General features: G+C 49.8%; 1 protein-coding gene across 1 annotated transcript; it reads left to right on the top strand.

Annotated features, from left to right (window-relative positions):
* Positions 1 to 1244: 1244 nt before the first annotated feature.
* CD177 (CD177 molecule) lies at positions 1245 to 13529 on the top strand. The gene is given in 10 exon segments (XM_042781257.1): positions 1245 to 1302; positions 1409 to 1543; positions 1796 to 1962; positions 3434 to 3581; positions 3774 to 3890; positions 11099 to 11239; positions 12424 to 12612; positions 12738 to 12869; positions 13254 to 13399; positions 13401 to 13529. Coding segments are annotated over 10 exon segments (1362 nt in total).
* The last annotated feature ends 428 nt before the right edge of the window (positions 13530 to 13957 follow it).

Below are 13957 nucleotides of genomic sequence, written 5' to 3'. Positions count from 1 at the left end.
CCTATAAGGTGAGCAGTAATATCAGGAGGGTATGTAGTCATCAGAACAAACAAGCCTGTGTGATCAAGGGGACAGCATTTGCCCAGGACAGAGCTGGGAAGATAGGAAGGGTTGAGAAGGAGAGATGAAGGAAGGGTGTGGGCACAGGGAGGGAGGGGGAAGAACACTGTCACAGTGTGGGGATTGCAGGAAATGTCACAAAACAGAATGGAAAACCAATTTGCTTGTAAACTTTCATGCGAGTCACAGTTTGGAAAAAGAAAGAAAGAATGAAAGAAAAAGAAAACCCTATGTGTCACCAACGAAAAAAAAAAAAAAAAGACTTAAATGAGTCCGTGTTGCCAGGCCCACTCAGTGTTGGTTCGGGTTTGTTTGTTTGTTTTGTAGTTGAGGTCATGTGGAAGGTCACCAAAGCATCAGGTTTTTGTTCTGGTCAGTTTTCACCAGCCGTATCTGGGTAATGGCTCAAGTATAGCAGGGATCGTGGAGCTGGCGCGGGATTGGGCGGTGTTTCGTTCTGCTGTGCATGGGGTCACTATGTGTTGGAAATGACTCAACGGCACCTAACAACAACAACATCTGGGGTAATGCCTGGCCTCTGGTCAACAACTTTGAGGAAGTTACTCAAATCTCTAAGAACCATAATGACCTGGTACAATAGAATTTTACTGAGGGACCTAAATAGAATTTTCATTTATTGTTCAGGTTAGAAGGGGACTAGAGTTGTGGACTAGTGTGGCCTGGGGGCCAGGGGGCCTCAGTTCTTATGGGGGCTCAAACTCACTGCCATCCAGTTGGATTCAACTCAGAGAGACCCCTCCTCGGGTTTCTGAGTCGGTATCTCTACAGAAGTAGATTGCCCACTTCCTTCTGAGGAGTGGCTGGTGGGTTTGAACCACCAGCCTTCTGGTTAGCAGTCAAATGCCTTAGGCACTATGCTACTAGAGCTCCCAGGATAGGGGCTGGGGACCCAAAATCCTAGATCTGAGGGATGGAGTAGCTGGGAGCCTGGATTCCAGGGTCTGAGGGAGGAGGGGGCTTGTGGTTCATATTGTAGGGTCTGAGGGAAGTAGGGGAGTCCCAGATTCTAGACCCTTCAAATGGTTGCAGACTCAGGAAGGGGCCCAGGACATGGGTTAGCAGAGCCCTCACTTCCGCATTCCTTTCCTGGGCTGCTCAGGGACAACGATGACTCATTTCCCAAGAGAAACTGCAGGTGCCACTGTTTCAGCTGCAGAGCGGTCATGAGTCCTGCCACCCTGTTGGCTCTCCTGGGGGTCACCCTCACCCTGCCTCTGCCCCGTGAGTAAGGACTCCAACCCCAGAGGCTGGTGGCTGGAGGATTTCCCTGAGTAGGGAGCAAAGGGGTGCTGCTGAGATGAGTTTGACCTTTCCATCCTAGGAGCAGCGGCCCTGACCTGCCAGCACCTGACACAAGATGCTGTGCACCCGGCAACTTCACTGCCCCTCTATTGGAAGGCTGCCTCCAAACTCTGTGAAGACGGCTGGGGTTGTCAAGACACACTGATACTCATTCATAATGGTGAGATGGCCCAGGGCCACAGCCCTCACCCCTCTTTGCCAGACACCCTGTTCAGCTCTACCCACATTCTGTGTTGTAACTCCTTGGGCCCCTCCACTGGCACCAGGAGCCGCTTCCCATCCCCAGCTCCAGAACTGGGCTGGAGGAGTGGCGGGTACCCAGTCACCTCCTCTCTAGCCTCTCTCCCTTATGCCCGGACCCTGGAGTCCTGATCCCCATGTACTCCCATTGGGCCTCCCTCCCTCTGCCTAGGACCCCAGGTGACTGTAGTGCTTACCAAGGGCTGCACTCTGGCTGAAGACCAGGAGGCTCACATCACCCAGCACAGGTCCGGCCCTGGCCTCTCTGTCATCTCCTATACCCACGTGTGCCGGCAGAAGGACTTATGCAACAACCTGACCGACAGCCTTGCCCTCTGGACCCAGCCCTTCACCACAGGTTTGAGATAAGAAGGTGGGGAGGGGATGGAGGTGAGTGGCTGAGCGTGGAACTAAAACCAAACCAAACTCACTGCCATTGAGTCAGATCTGACTCATAGCAACAAGCCCCCCTTGGGTTTCCAAGGTAGTATCTCTACGGAAGTAGATTGCCCAACCTTCCTTCCAAGGAGTGGCTGCTGGGTTTGAACCATCAGCCTTCTGGTTAGCCGTCAGATGCCTTAGGCCCTATGCTGAATGATTCTTATTTAGAATCACTTCCCTCCTTGGCCTCCACCACTGACCCCTTCCTCATAGTGTCTCCCTTGGTCCTCGCCCACTCCCCACTCTCTCCCTTCTTCATCTGCCTCCTCCCCCATTGGCTTCCTCCTCTGTCCCACTGCCCACCATTTCCTCACCCAGTAGTTCCCTTCCTCACCTGTTCCTGGCTCACTCCATCTATCCCTTGACTGCTCCCTGGCTGGTTGGCTCACTTCCTGCTTCCTCACTTCCACCTGTCCTTCTTGTCCACTCCCAGGACTCCCCTAGCCTAGCTTCTTCTAAAGGCCCTGAAGTGGTCAGATGTCCTGCTTCTAAGTGAAACCTACCTCAGACTGGTGGTGATCTAACCTGGGCATCTTGTTTTCTGTACTCTGTGTTTGGTTCAAAGAGGCAGTCTGCTTCTGTATAAAGATTGACAGCCTTGGAAACCCTATGGGGCAGTTCTAGTCTGTCCTCTAGGGGCGCTGTGAATAGGAATTGAGTGGTGGGTTTGGTTTGGGCTTTGCTTCCATAAAGATTGATAGCCTTGGAAACCCAATAGGGCAATTCTACTCTGTCCTCTAAGGGATGAGTGAGTGGAAATCGGCTCCACCACAGTGAGTTTGGTTTTTTGGTTTATGTTTGCTTCACTAATGCTTTATTGAGGGTTATTGCATTTCCTCTTCCCGAGTGAGCCTGGTCTATAGCTTCCCTTTCTCCCACTGTCTTTGTCCAATGTTGGCATGGACGCTACGTGAGCTTTATGAACTCCACTTGGAGGGCCCAGTTCTGCGTTTCTCTTTGGGATATTTTGTGAACATCCTGTCTCCCTTGACTGTTTAGTAGAACTTGCAGGTGAACTGATTCCTTCCTGGCCCAGGAGTACCTCCCCGTGCCCTGACTGATGTGTCTGCAGGTGGTCTCAGAAGGCTTCTCCTCTCCCCTCACCGCTCCCACCACACCCCTAGCTGGAACATCAGTGTCCTTTCCCTGATTTGACCCCCTCTGTATTCAGGTCCCAGCTGCTTCTCCCCAGATCTCTTATTCTCGCTCTGTCACTAACCCAAATCCCTAATTCCTCACACTCTGGGCCTGTGTGAGAGAAACCAAGAAGGCATGTTCTAGGAGGTTCAGGAGGTTGACTGGGGCCAGTGAAAGCAGGGCGGAGAGGAGGCATCTTAGCCAAACCCAGAACCCCTTCAATCCCTCTCACACTCTCACCTCTGCAGTTGCTCCAGCCCCCCGAGGCGTGCAGTGCCCCACCTGCTTGTCCAAAGACGGATGCCAGGAGATTGGGACCGAGCTTCCCTGCCCCACAGGGCTCACACATTGCTACAAAGGTGTCCTTACACTCAACGGAGGTACTTTGCTGGGGACATCAGGGTCCCTGAGGGGGGCAGATCCCCAATGGCGAGATCTGAAAGCTGAGCTATGAGTCTCTAGGGGAGGAAGGGTAAACTGAGACCTGGGTCCCAGAGGAGGGTGGTACTGACCTCCTTCTCGGGGTTGAATGGTCTTAACTTCAACATCAGACTCTTCCTCCCTCTCCACAGGGGGGATCACCACCAAGCTGAGTGTCCAAGGATGCATGGCCCAAGAAGGCTGCAGCTTGCTTCATGGGACCCAGAAAATTGGGTCCATAAGTGTGAGTGAGAACTGCAATCCTGAAGGTGAGTCTTATGTCCAGGAGAAGAGGGCTGGTCCTGTGCTGCAGCCTTGAGGCATAAGTTGTTGTCGTTGTTGCTGGGTGCCAGTGAGTTCATTCTGGCTCGTAGTGATCCCGTGTGACAGAGTGGAACTTCACCGTAGGGTTTTCTAGGCTATAATCTTTACAGGAGCAGACAGATCACCAGGTCTTTTTCCTGGAGAGCTACTAAGTGGGATTGAACTGCCAACCCTTCTATCAGCAACTGAGCCCTTAGATGTTTGCTCCAGTAAGGTCCCCCTTTGTTAAAGTATGGGGCATTCAAACCCATCACACCAAAGCCAGCAACTACAGTACTTTAGAAGCTTATTACTCCCCCAGGAATGTGTAAAGTGAGCAGATTGTCTGGGCAGGGGAGGAAGAGAGAGAGAGAGGGCAATGTCCAGGGGCCCTCAGTAGGAGTTTTAAATGGGGGCAGGTAAGACTGAGTTCAGGGCTCAGTCCTGGTGGGAGGGGAGCCAGGAGGGCAGGTGTTTTGCAGGTGACTTTACAAGGTGCAGTGGAAGTGAGTGCAGGGATGTGGGCAGGCTTTCCCCCCTAGCTGGTAACTTTTCTGGGAATCACTCATAGCTTCTGATGTTCTATTTCTACGCACTGCTGACCTCTGACAACTTGACCATCCCCTCTTCCCCTTGACCTTCCCCGGCCTCTCTACCACCCTCATATACTTCCCACTCCTTGTTGAATAGGAAAAAGAAAAAATCAAGTCAAAATCTGGGGTGCTTCATGTGTGACAGAGAAGGCAAGAGCCAAACAGGGACACTGAGGGAGTCTCCCACTTAACCGCAGATAGACCTACACATGGGATGGGGAGCACCTTGGAGTGTCTCAATAACAAGGGCCAAGAGGCAAGGAGGGGATGGGGAGGACCACAGAGAGCTGGATAGGAGAAGGGTCTTCCTAGTCTGAGCCTTCCTCGTCTGCCCATGTCACTAGGAAGCTCACAGAAAGAAGCTGAGTGGATTCAGCAGACATGCCTACTTGTGATGGGTTCTGTCTCCTTGGCTAAACTGGGAGCCCCTTTTGAGCACAGGGCCAGGATGTCATTGACATCAAGGTTTCCAGTGGTGTGGCTCAGGATGGGTGCTAGGTCATGTTTGTTGACTTGAGTTCATGCAGAAGAATTCCAAGGCCATCCATGGAGACCCCAAATGAGTCAGACCAGGTCCCTGCTGTAAAACATCTCTAAGACTAGGAAGGGGAGATGTAACAGACTCAGATGGTCAGAAATTGGGTGATCAGGGCTGCAGGAGAAAAGGTTTGAGGCCTAGGGGAGCTCAGAGGAGGAAGACACTGATGACCTGGGGTGGAGGTTAAGGGGCAGAGGGAACAGCACTGCAAAGGCCTGGAGGTGGGAGGAAGCCGATGTTCTCAAGAAGGACTCCTCAGCATTGCCTGAGAAGGCCTCATTAAGAAAGGGAGTGCAGCTGGAATCAAAGGATGATTACACCTTCTCCAGGTTGACAAGGTGGGTGTGGAGAACAAAGGGAGAGCTATTCCAAGGAAAAAGAACAGTGGGTGCAAGGTCAAGGAGGCAGGAAGTAACCAGGCCTATCTTGGGAATGGGTATTAGTGGGGGTAGAGAGGTAGATGGAGGGCGTGGTGGTCTGTCAGCCACCTTCAAAAGCCAGGTCGAGTGGGCAGACTTTCTCCCAAGGGTGGTGATTGCCATGGAGGGGTAATGAGAAGGAGGGGACAGAATCTGAACCCTCAGCTGTGGGACTAGGTGACATTTATCAATCCAGTAGTCATTTCAGCAAAAAATCAGAAACAATACATAACACACACACCACATACTTACCACACGTGCACCACATACACAATACACACAACACACACACAATTCACACATACCACATATCACATGTCATGTGCACCCCGTGAACATATAGTACATCTAACACACACACACACATCACATACCGTGCTACACACACACACATCACATACCGTGCTACACACACACACATCACATACTGTGCTACACACACAAACACACACATCACGTACCATGCTACACTCACACACACATCACATACCATGCTACACACACAAACACACACATCATATACCATGCTACACACACAAACACACACATCACGTACCATGCTACACTCACACACATGTCACATACCATGGTACACACACACAATTCACACATACCACACATCACATACCATGCTACACACACAAACACATACATCACGTACCATGCTACACACACAAACACACACATCATATACCATGCTACACACACACACGTCACATACCATGGTACACACACAAATGCACACATCACGTACCATACTATACACACACAATAAGCACACACCACCCCCATCACACACACACCCATATTGCTACACAAACCCACCATACACAAACCATATATTACATGTCACACACACATACTTGCCCCCTATACATACTACAACACACCACAAAATTCCACACACTTCACACATATACCCACACACACTACATACACCAGATACATACGACACATCACATACAACCAGAAAAAAAAATCTTGTTGCCACTGAGTTGATTCTGACTCACTGAGACCCTGTAGGACAAAGTAGAACTGTCCCCTGAGTTCTTCAGGCTGTAAGATGCACAGAAGCACACCGCCACGTCTTTCTCCCATGGAGCAGCTGGTGGGTTCAAACTACTGATATTTTGGTTGGCTAAGCACTTAACCCTGTGCCACCAGGACTCTCATCACACATCACAAAATCCCACACACCCCCAACACATATACTTAACACCACATATACATACACAACTCTCAATACACACTCCACACACACACCACATACCAACGTGCACACACACACCCTCCATGGATCACAGAGCTATTACCCCACAAATGAATATTCCCAATACCTTCTGTGTTTTCCTAGCTTTGACACTGGAGCCAGATCTTGGAACCTTCACTGGTTCAGTTCAGTTCAGGTTTGTAAACATTGATTGAACATTAGTAAGAACAAATGTCAGAAAGGGGGGATCAGGTTTGCTGGCCTGATGGAGCCTGGTGGAATCACTGAGACTATGGCCCCTCGCTGCCCTTCAGGTCTGGAATTGAACCCACACCTGTGGCTTTCAGCCAAACAAAAGACAGGCATATGAGTTGAACATGTACCTGAGGTAGATACACTCCTTGAAAAGAGCAATCATGGGAGAAAGAAGGGCTGTGTATGGACAGGGAGACAGCTTAGGGGGCAGGAGTACATGGAGGGGTGGACACAAGGAAGAGCTAACTATCGGGAGGAAGTGGGATGGGAGCTGTTGCATTGGGGTAAATTGTAGTCAATGTCATGAGACAAAGTGTATGTGAACTGCTGTATGGAAAGTGAACTTGCTCTGTTCATTTTCACCCAAATCACAATTTAAAAAAAGAAAAAAAGAACAGATGTCAGAGGCTAGAGGTACAACAAGATGTCAGAGAATAAGTGGAGGAGGAAAAGGCATTCCAGAGTGAAAGAAGAACTTGTGCAAAGGCTTGGGGAGGGGATAGAACTGGGTGCAGGAGCACAAGTTTCCCAAAACAGGCCATGGCAGAGCCCATAGTGAGGAAGCAACACGAATGACCTTCACTACTTCCCTAGGGAATTGGGCCCCTGTCCTGAAGACAGTGGACTCTGGTGAGAGCCATGGGCCAGCACGGTCAGGGGGATCATTGCTGTCAAGAGGTGTCTGAGTCAGAGAGGTGTGGGTTCCGGTCTTCACCCCCTCTTTGAGTCTCCTTCACCAATGTGCTCCATTAATATTTATTTATTGATAGTGCAATGGTTACACACTCAGCTACTAACCAAAAGGCGGGTGTTTGGACTCACTGAGTGGATCTGTGGGAGAAAAGACCTAGACACCTTCTTCCATAAGATCACAGCCTAGGGAACCCTCTGGGGCAGTTCTGCTCTGTCACTTGGGGTCACTATGAGTCAGAATTGACTCTACGGCACACAGCAACAATAATATTTATTTAGTGAGCCCCTCCTACTGCCAGACACTGTAACTAATGCTGAGGATACACCAGGGAACAAACAAAATGAAACAAAAGTCCCGGTCTTCATGGGGCTTACATTCTTCACGGAGAGGGTAGACATTCAAAAAATAAATACAGACAATCGGTACTACTTCAGGTGATGATAAGGGCAAAGAAGAAACGCCAGAGGTCAGACAGAGAATGATGGTGTGTGTGTGTGTGTGTGTGTGTGCTGTTCTTCGAGGCAGGATAGTTAGAGGGCTTGAATGCAGTGAGGGATGAGTGTTGTAGAATTCAGGGGAAGTGGTTCTGAACGACGATGAGAGCACACAGAAAGGCCCTGAGAGGGGCACGCACCTGTCATGTTCAAGTAAGAGCCAGGATGCCAGTGTGGCTGGAGTGGACTGGAGCAGGAAATTCAGATGGTGCCACAGGCCAGGCCAGATTGTGTAGGGCCTTATAGACCATTTAAGGACGTTGGATCCAAAGTAGGAATCCATTGGAAAGTTCTGGTGGAGTAGTAAGGCATTTGGCTACTAGTCCCAAGACAGGTGGTTCAAACCCATCACTTGTTCTGTGAGAGGAAGATGAGGCAATCTACTTCCGTAAAAATGTACAGCCTTGGAAACCCAATGGGGGTCACTATGAGTCAGATTTGAATTGATGGCAGTGGAGTGTTTTTGGGTGCTGAAGAGAGTACTGAGTTACCTTTTATAAGGATACCTCCAAGCGGAGAACAGAGAATAAAAGGGGTGTCAGGGTGACACAGGGAGACCCAAAAGGAGGAAGGGAGGCAGGTGAGAGCCAAAGGGGTGGCAGCAGTGGAGCTGATGACAAAGGTGCTGCTGGTGTTTTGCAGCTTAAGTCAACAGGACTTCCTACAGGGCTTTGAACCGGTCCATTCCGGTTCTACCTCCTGCTCAGAATTTGCACGTCCACCCCACATACACTGAATCGGCGTCTCCATGTAAGAATGACCTGGGGATTCTCTGCAGCCCTGATGTGCTGAGGGCTGCATTATGAGCTGTCAGAGAGACAATCGTCAGGCATGACAGCAGCATTTTTGGCTTGGGCAACTATAAGAAAGGACAGAGAAAGGGGAGATCGGGGCAGAGAGAGTGGGGTTCAGGCTTGGAGGAGGGCAGCAGGAGCCCCAGTTTTGTTGTCTGTGAAAGGGAGACGTGAGCAGCCCTGCTGCTCACTTCACATTGGGGCTGTTGAGAGGGTTGCATATGTTTATAGAGCCCAGCACAGGTGTTTTTGTATCATGGGACACACTGGGCTGATCATGTGATGGTCTTAAGATGGTCTTGTTGCTATTGTTGAGTTGGTCCCTGACCCAGCAACCCCATGCATCACAGAATGAACAGCCGCGTCAGCCCCATGATCAGTTGGGGATTGGACCTTGTGCTCAGTATTGTTTTCATTGGCAGGTTTTCATAAGATCACCAGGCCTTTCTTCCTGGTCTCACTCTAGAAGCCCTGCTGAAACCTGTTCGGTGTCTTAGCAACATGCAAGCCTCCCCTGCCAAAGGGTGGTGTCTGCACATGAGGGTCATTGACCAAGACTTGAACCTGGGTCTCCTTCGTGGGGAATTCTACCACTGAACCACCACTGCCCCTAAGAGAAGGTCTAGGTCCATGGTTTTCAAATTAGACTCCTGAGGGCAAATGGGCCAGAGCAGCTGAGGATGCTCACCCCTCTAACCTCCAGGAGCCAGGATACCTGAGTTCCATGCCCACCTCTGCTACTTACTAGCTGTGAGATATTGGGCAAGATACTTAACAACCCCTTTGCCTCCCCTTTCCTCATCTTGAAAATGGGGCTGATGGTAAATAGCACCACCTACTTTGGGGGTTTCTGGGAGAGTCAAATGAGGTAATCCAGAGGAGGTGAGCTCCTTGGGAGGGTTAAATGGGTTAATCCATGGAAAGTGCTTACAACAGCATTCCAAGAAAACTCCAAACTCACTGCCATTGAGTGATTCTAACTCATAATGACCACCAGGCTGTAAATCTTGACAGAAGTAGATTGCCCCATCTTCCTTCTGCAGAACAGCTGGTGGGTTTGAAGCACTGACCTGATTAGCAGCCAAATCCATTATCCACTATGCCACCAGAGCTCCTTTACAACAACCTAGCTTTTTCATAAATACTCAGTACAAATGACATTTGGGTAATTCTATTTGGGACATAGGGTGTTTTGGTTACCTAGTGACACTCTAATAGGAATATACCACAAATGGGATGACTTTAACAAACAGGAGTTTATTCTTACAGTTTTTGGAGGCTAAAAGTCTGAGTTCAAAATGCCAGGTCACAGGGGCTGGGTGAAAGCCCCTCAGCCTTGGGCTTCAGCTCTGCCTCTTGCTCCTGGCCCACTGGAGCTAGAGGCTTCTCTTAACTCAGGCAGCTGCTGGCTGCTGAGGCTGACAAGCCCAAGGTCGACAAGTAAAAAACCATAGACCCAATGTTACCAAAGAACACGGCAAATTACTAGTTCAAGTCCAGAGACAGTCCCAAAATCTGTAGACAACATGGCAGGCTGTTGAATGATGACTCAGCTACATGCAGGATTCAAGTGTGCCAAAAGCTGCAGACCATTCCCACGGCTTCTCCTTACATCCAGGAAGCAGACCCCATCCCTAAACAGCCACTCAGCTGCTCATGGAAGATTCCACCATGGCGTTGACTGCCAGTCTCATCACGGGGAATAACTACCGCCAGCTGCCCAGCCACTCAACCAGGCCTAGCCAAGTTGACACATAACCTTAATCACCACATAGGGTTTTTCAGCTGAAAGAAAGAAATGGTCTACCAATGACCATTCCGACCACCATTCTCACTTTCCAGATAAGGAGCCTGAGGCCAGACAGGAAAGAAGAGGTTGTCACAGGCTAAGAGAGGTCTATCTATCTCACACGGGATGGGGGGAGCAACTTTCTTTAAGAAGTGGTGAGAGGTGGTCCCGGCAGGTGCTCAAGCAGAAGTTGGGTGAAGACTGGGGTGGGGGGTGGGAGTGGACTTGGGTTTCCCAAATCCCTTCTAACCAAGATCGAGGGTCTCTTCAACCCGGTCACCTGGACGGTGAGTCAGGAATGCATTCACCTTCCCAAGCATGGGACCTGGAGGGATAGATATGACTGACTCCCTGGATTAATCGGACTCTGGTGACTCTTTCTCCCCAGATGATCTGATGTGTCATTCAGGGACCATGTTGAAGGTTCATTCAAATCTGTCTCAGGAACCTACTGAATGGACTGCAGCTGGGAACCAGACGTGCAATGCTGGCGAGATATGTCGGGAGACACTGTTGTTAATTGACCCAGGTATGTGGGCTGGCCAAGATGTCAAGGCACCTGCACCGGGTCCTATGCACTCCTGCCCTGAGTTCTGACCCCTGGGCTTCCTGATCAGGTCCCCTCCCTGCCTGGAGTTCCATGGGCCCTGATCTGGTCTGTTTGTTCACTGTCACTGAGTTGGTTCCCATGCACAATGAAACTCAACACTGCCCGGCCCTGCCCTATACCCAGCACTTGTTGTGGATTGGGCAATTGTGTCCCACAGGGTTTTCACTGACTGACTTTTGGGAGGAAATCACCAGCCCTTTCTTCCTAGTCTGTCATAGTCTGAAAACTCCACATAAGCCTTCACTGGCAAATGAATAGTGACTGCATGTGGTGTACTGGCTGGGAATCAAACCCAGGTTTTCCGCCTGGAGGACAAGGCTCTTATCACTGAACCAGGCCTCTGGAGGCTGGATTAACTTCCATTCCCTGTGCTTTCATTTTTCTTTGTGAAAAACAGGGTTGAAGTGGTGGCAATAGTAATACCTACCTTGCTGAGTGGTCGTGAGGACATTTGTGATAATCTACATAAAGAGCTGAGAACAGTGTGGGCACAGAGAAACCTTTATGCATCTGACAGGTGTTTACTGAGCATTGGTGGCCAAGTAACCAATCACGTCTTCCATCTTGGAGCTTTATGCACCTGTAGGGAAAAGCAGAAGGGGAAAAAATCAGGAGACACAGGTAGGAAGATCAGAGATACCCGGACGAGGAAAGACAAATAAGGAAAAAGACGTGAAGTTTGCAATTTTAAAACAGGTGCTCAGGGAGGCACTGCTAGGAAAGTGACATTTGCACAAGAATTTGGAGATGGTGAGAAGGTGAGCTATTCAGATAGCTGAGGAGGCAGGCTGTCACTCACCTAGCATTTACCATGTACTGGGCACTTTTCTAAACAACTTTATGTGCATCTCAGTCAGTCCTCACATCAAGTCTGTGATGATTATATAAGCATGGCTTCTATAATCCAGATGAGGAAATAGGGCACAGAGGTGGTAAGTGACTTACTTGTGGGCATGCAGCTGGGAGGTGGCAGAGCTGGACCCAGGCCCTTGCTACAATCTATCCCGAGCATCTTGGAAACCCCAAGTCTGGCTCCTTACCCCTTTCCTCTCTCTAGGTCTCCCTCTTTTTCCAACCCAGCTTTCACTTTCTCACCACCTCAGGACACAAACAGCTCCTGGTGGGGAGAAAAGATTGCGCCTCCCCTGGGGTACTGGATTCTGATATTATTTCCACCCACTTGACGCCACCCGGAATGCTTGTCGTCTCTTATGCCAGCGTCTGCTCCTCCAACTGGTGTAACAGTGCTAACAGTTCCAGTGTCCTGCTGAACAACACCCTTCCTCAGCCAGGTATGGGATCCAGTAGGTTGGACATGGAGAGATGGGGGCCCCGGAGACACAGAGACTCAGGGGCTAAAGGTGGGTGGCTAGGGCTGGGGACAGGGCTTTCACTCCCAACGCTGTCTGCTCCCCAGGTATCCCTGCCCTTGGAGACCGGAAGTGTCCTGTTTGTGTGGAGGTATTTGGATCCTGTTCGAACTCCAAACTCATGACATGCCCTGTGGGAACTACTGATTGTTATAATGGTTACATCAGTGTCAGTGGAGGTAAGTGCTAAAAACCTTATTATGAGCATGAGAGGGTTGGGTCCTGAGGGAAAAAGCAGCCGGGGGTTTCATTGGTCCTGAAGTGAGGGGGAGCCAGAGACTCAAGTTCCTGTGTGTGAGGGAGGAGGGGATTGGGGCTGGGACCTTGAATCTGAGGTTAAAATGTGCAGTACTTTGTGTCCTCCATAATTCCATCTGGTGGTGTAGTGCCTAAGGCACTTGACTGCTAACCAGAAGGCTGGCGGTTCAAACCCACCAGCTGCTCCTCAGAAGGATGATTGGGCAATCTACTTCCATGATACTGCCTCGTAAGTGAGGTTTTGTTTTGTTTTGTTTTGTTTTGTTGTACTTTGTGTCCTCCATAATTCTACCTTCACCCTCTAGGTGAAGTCTCCATCAAAATGCATGTTCAGGGTTGCAGGACCCAAGGTTCTAAGGACTCATGGAGCATTAGCCCGAGTATTGGGGCATTCTACGTGAATGGGAACTTTAAGGACCAGTTTCCTCAGCAAAATGAAGTTTCTCCTGCCCCCCTACCTGGCTTGGGTGGTGGGGCTGGAGCTGTTCCTAGCCCTTCTGTGTGGTGGCTTTTGTTTGCCCTATTCACCTCATTTCCAGGGGTTCTTAGCCTCTGCTGATCCCCCACAGTTGACCTCATGACCTAGTGGCCTTGGACACCTAATTATTCCCCCATCATCTCCATGAATTATCCCCTCGCCCACTTTATCACTTGATACCAACATTTGTGAGAAACTGGGAACAGTTGAATTTGTCCAGTGGGAGAGTGGGCGGTCAAGAAGTAGTCACATGTGTCTAATAATAAAGACATTGTGTTTTCACACAATGTAGTTGTGTTAGACTGGATTCTCTAGAGAAACAAAACCAGTAAAACTTACATATATAAAGAGAAATATATCTTAAGAAAATGGCTCACACAGTTATAGAAGCTGGCAAGTCTCACGTTCTTGAATCAAACTTTTCCTGACTCATGCAGCTTCTGGGGCTGACGAGCTCAAGGTTGGCAGGCAGTATACTGGCTGTTGACTCCAATGAATGATGCAACCAACATCTCCAGGCCGAATGGTGGA

Source organism: Orycteropus afer, unplaced genomic scaffold, assembly GCF_000298275.1.
Source record: "Orycteropus afer afer isolate SDZICR_OR568_19922 unplaced genomic scaffold, OryAfe1.0 scaffold00099, whole genome shotgun sequence".
NCBI classification, from domain to species: Eukaryota; Metazoa; Chordata; class Mammalia; order Tubulidentata; family Orycteropodidae; genus Orycteropus; species Orycteropus afer.
This window is presented reverse-complemented; position numbering and strand designations above follow the sequence as displayed.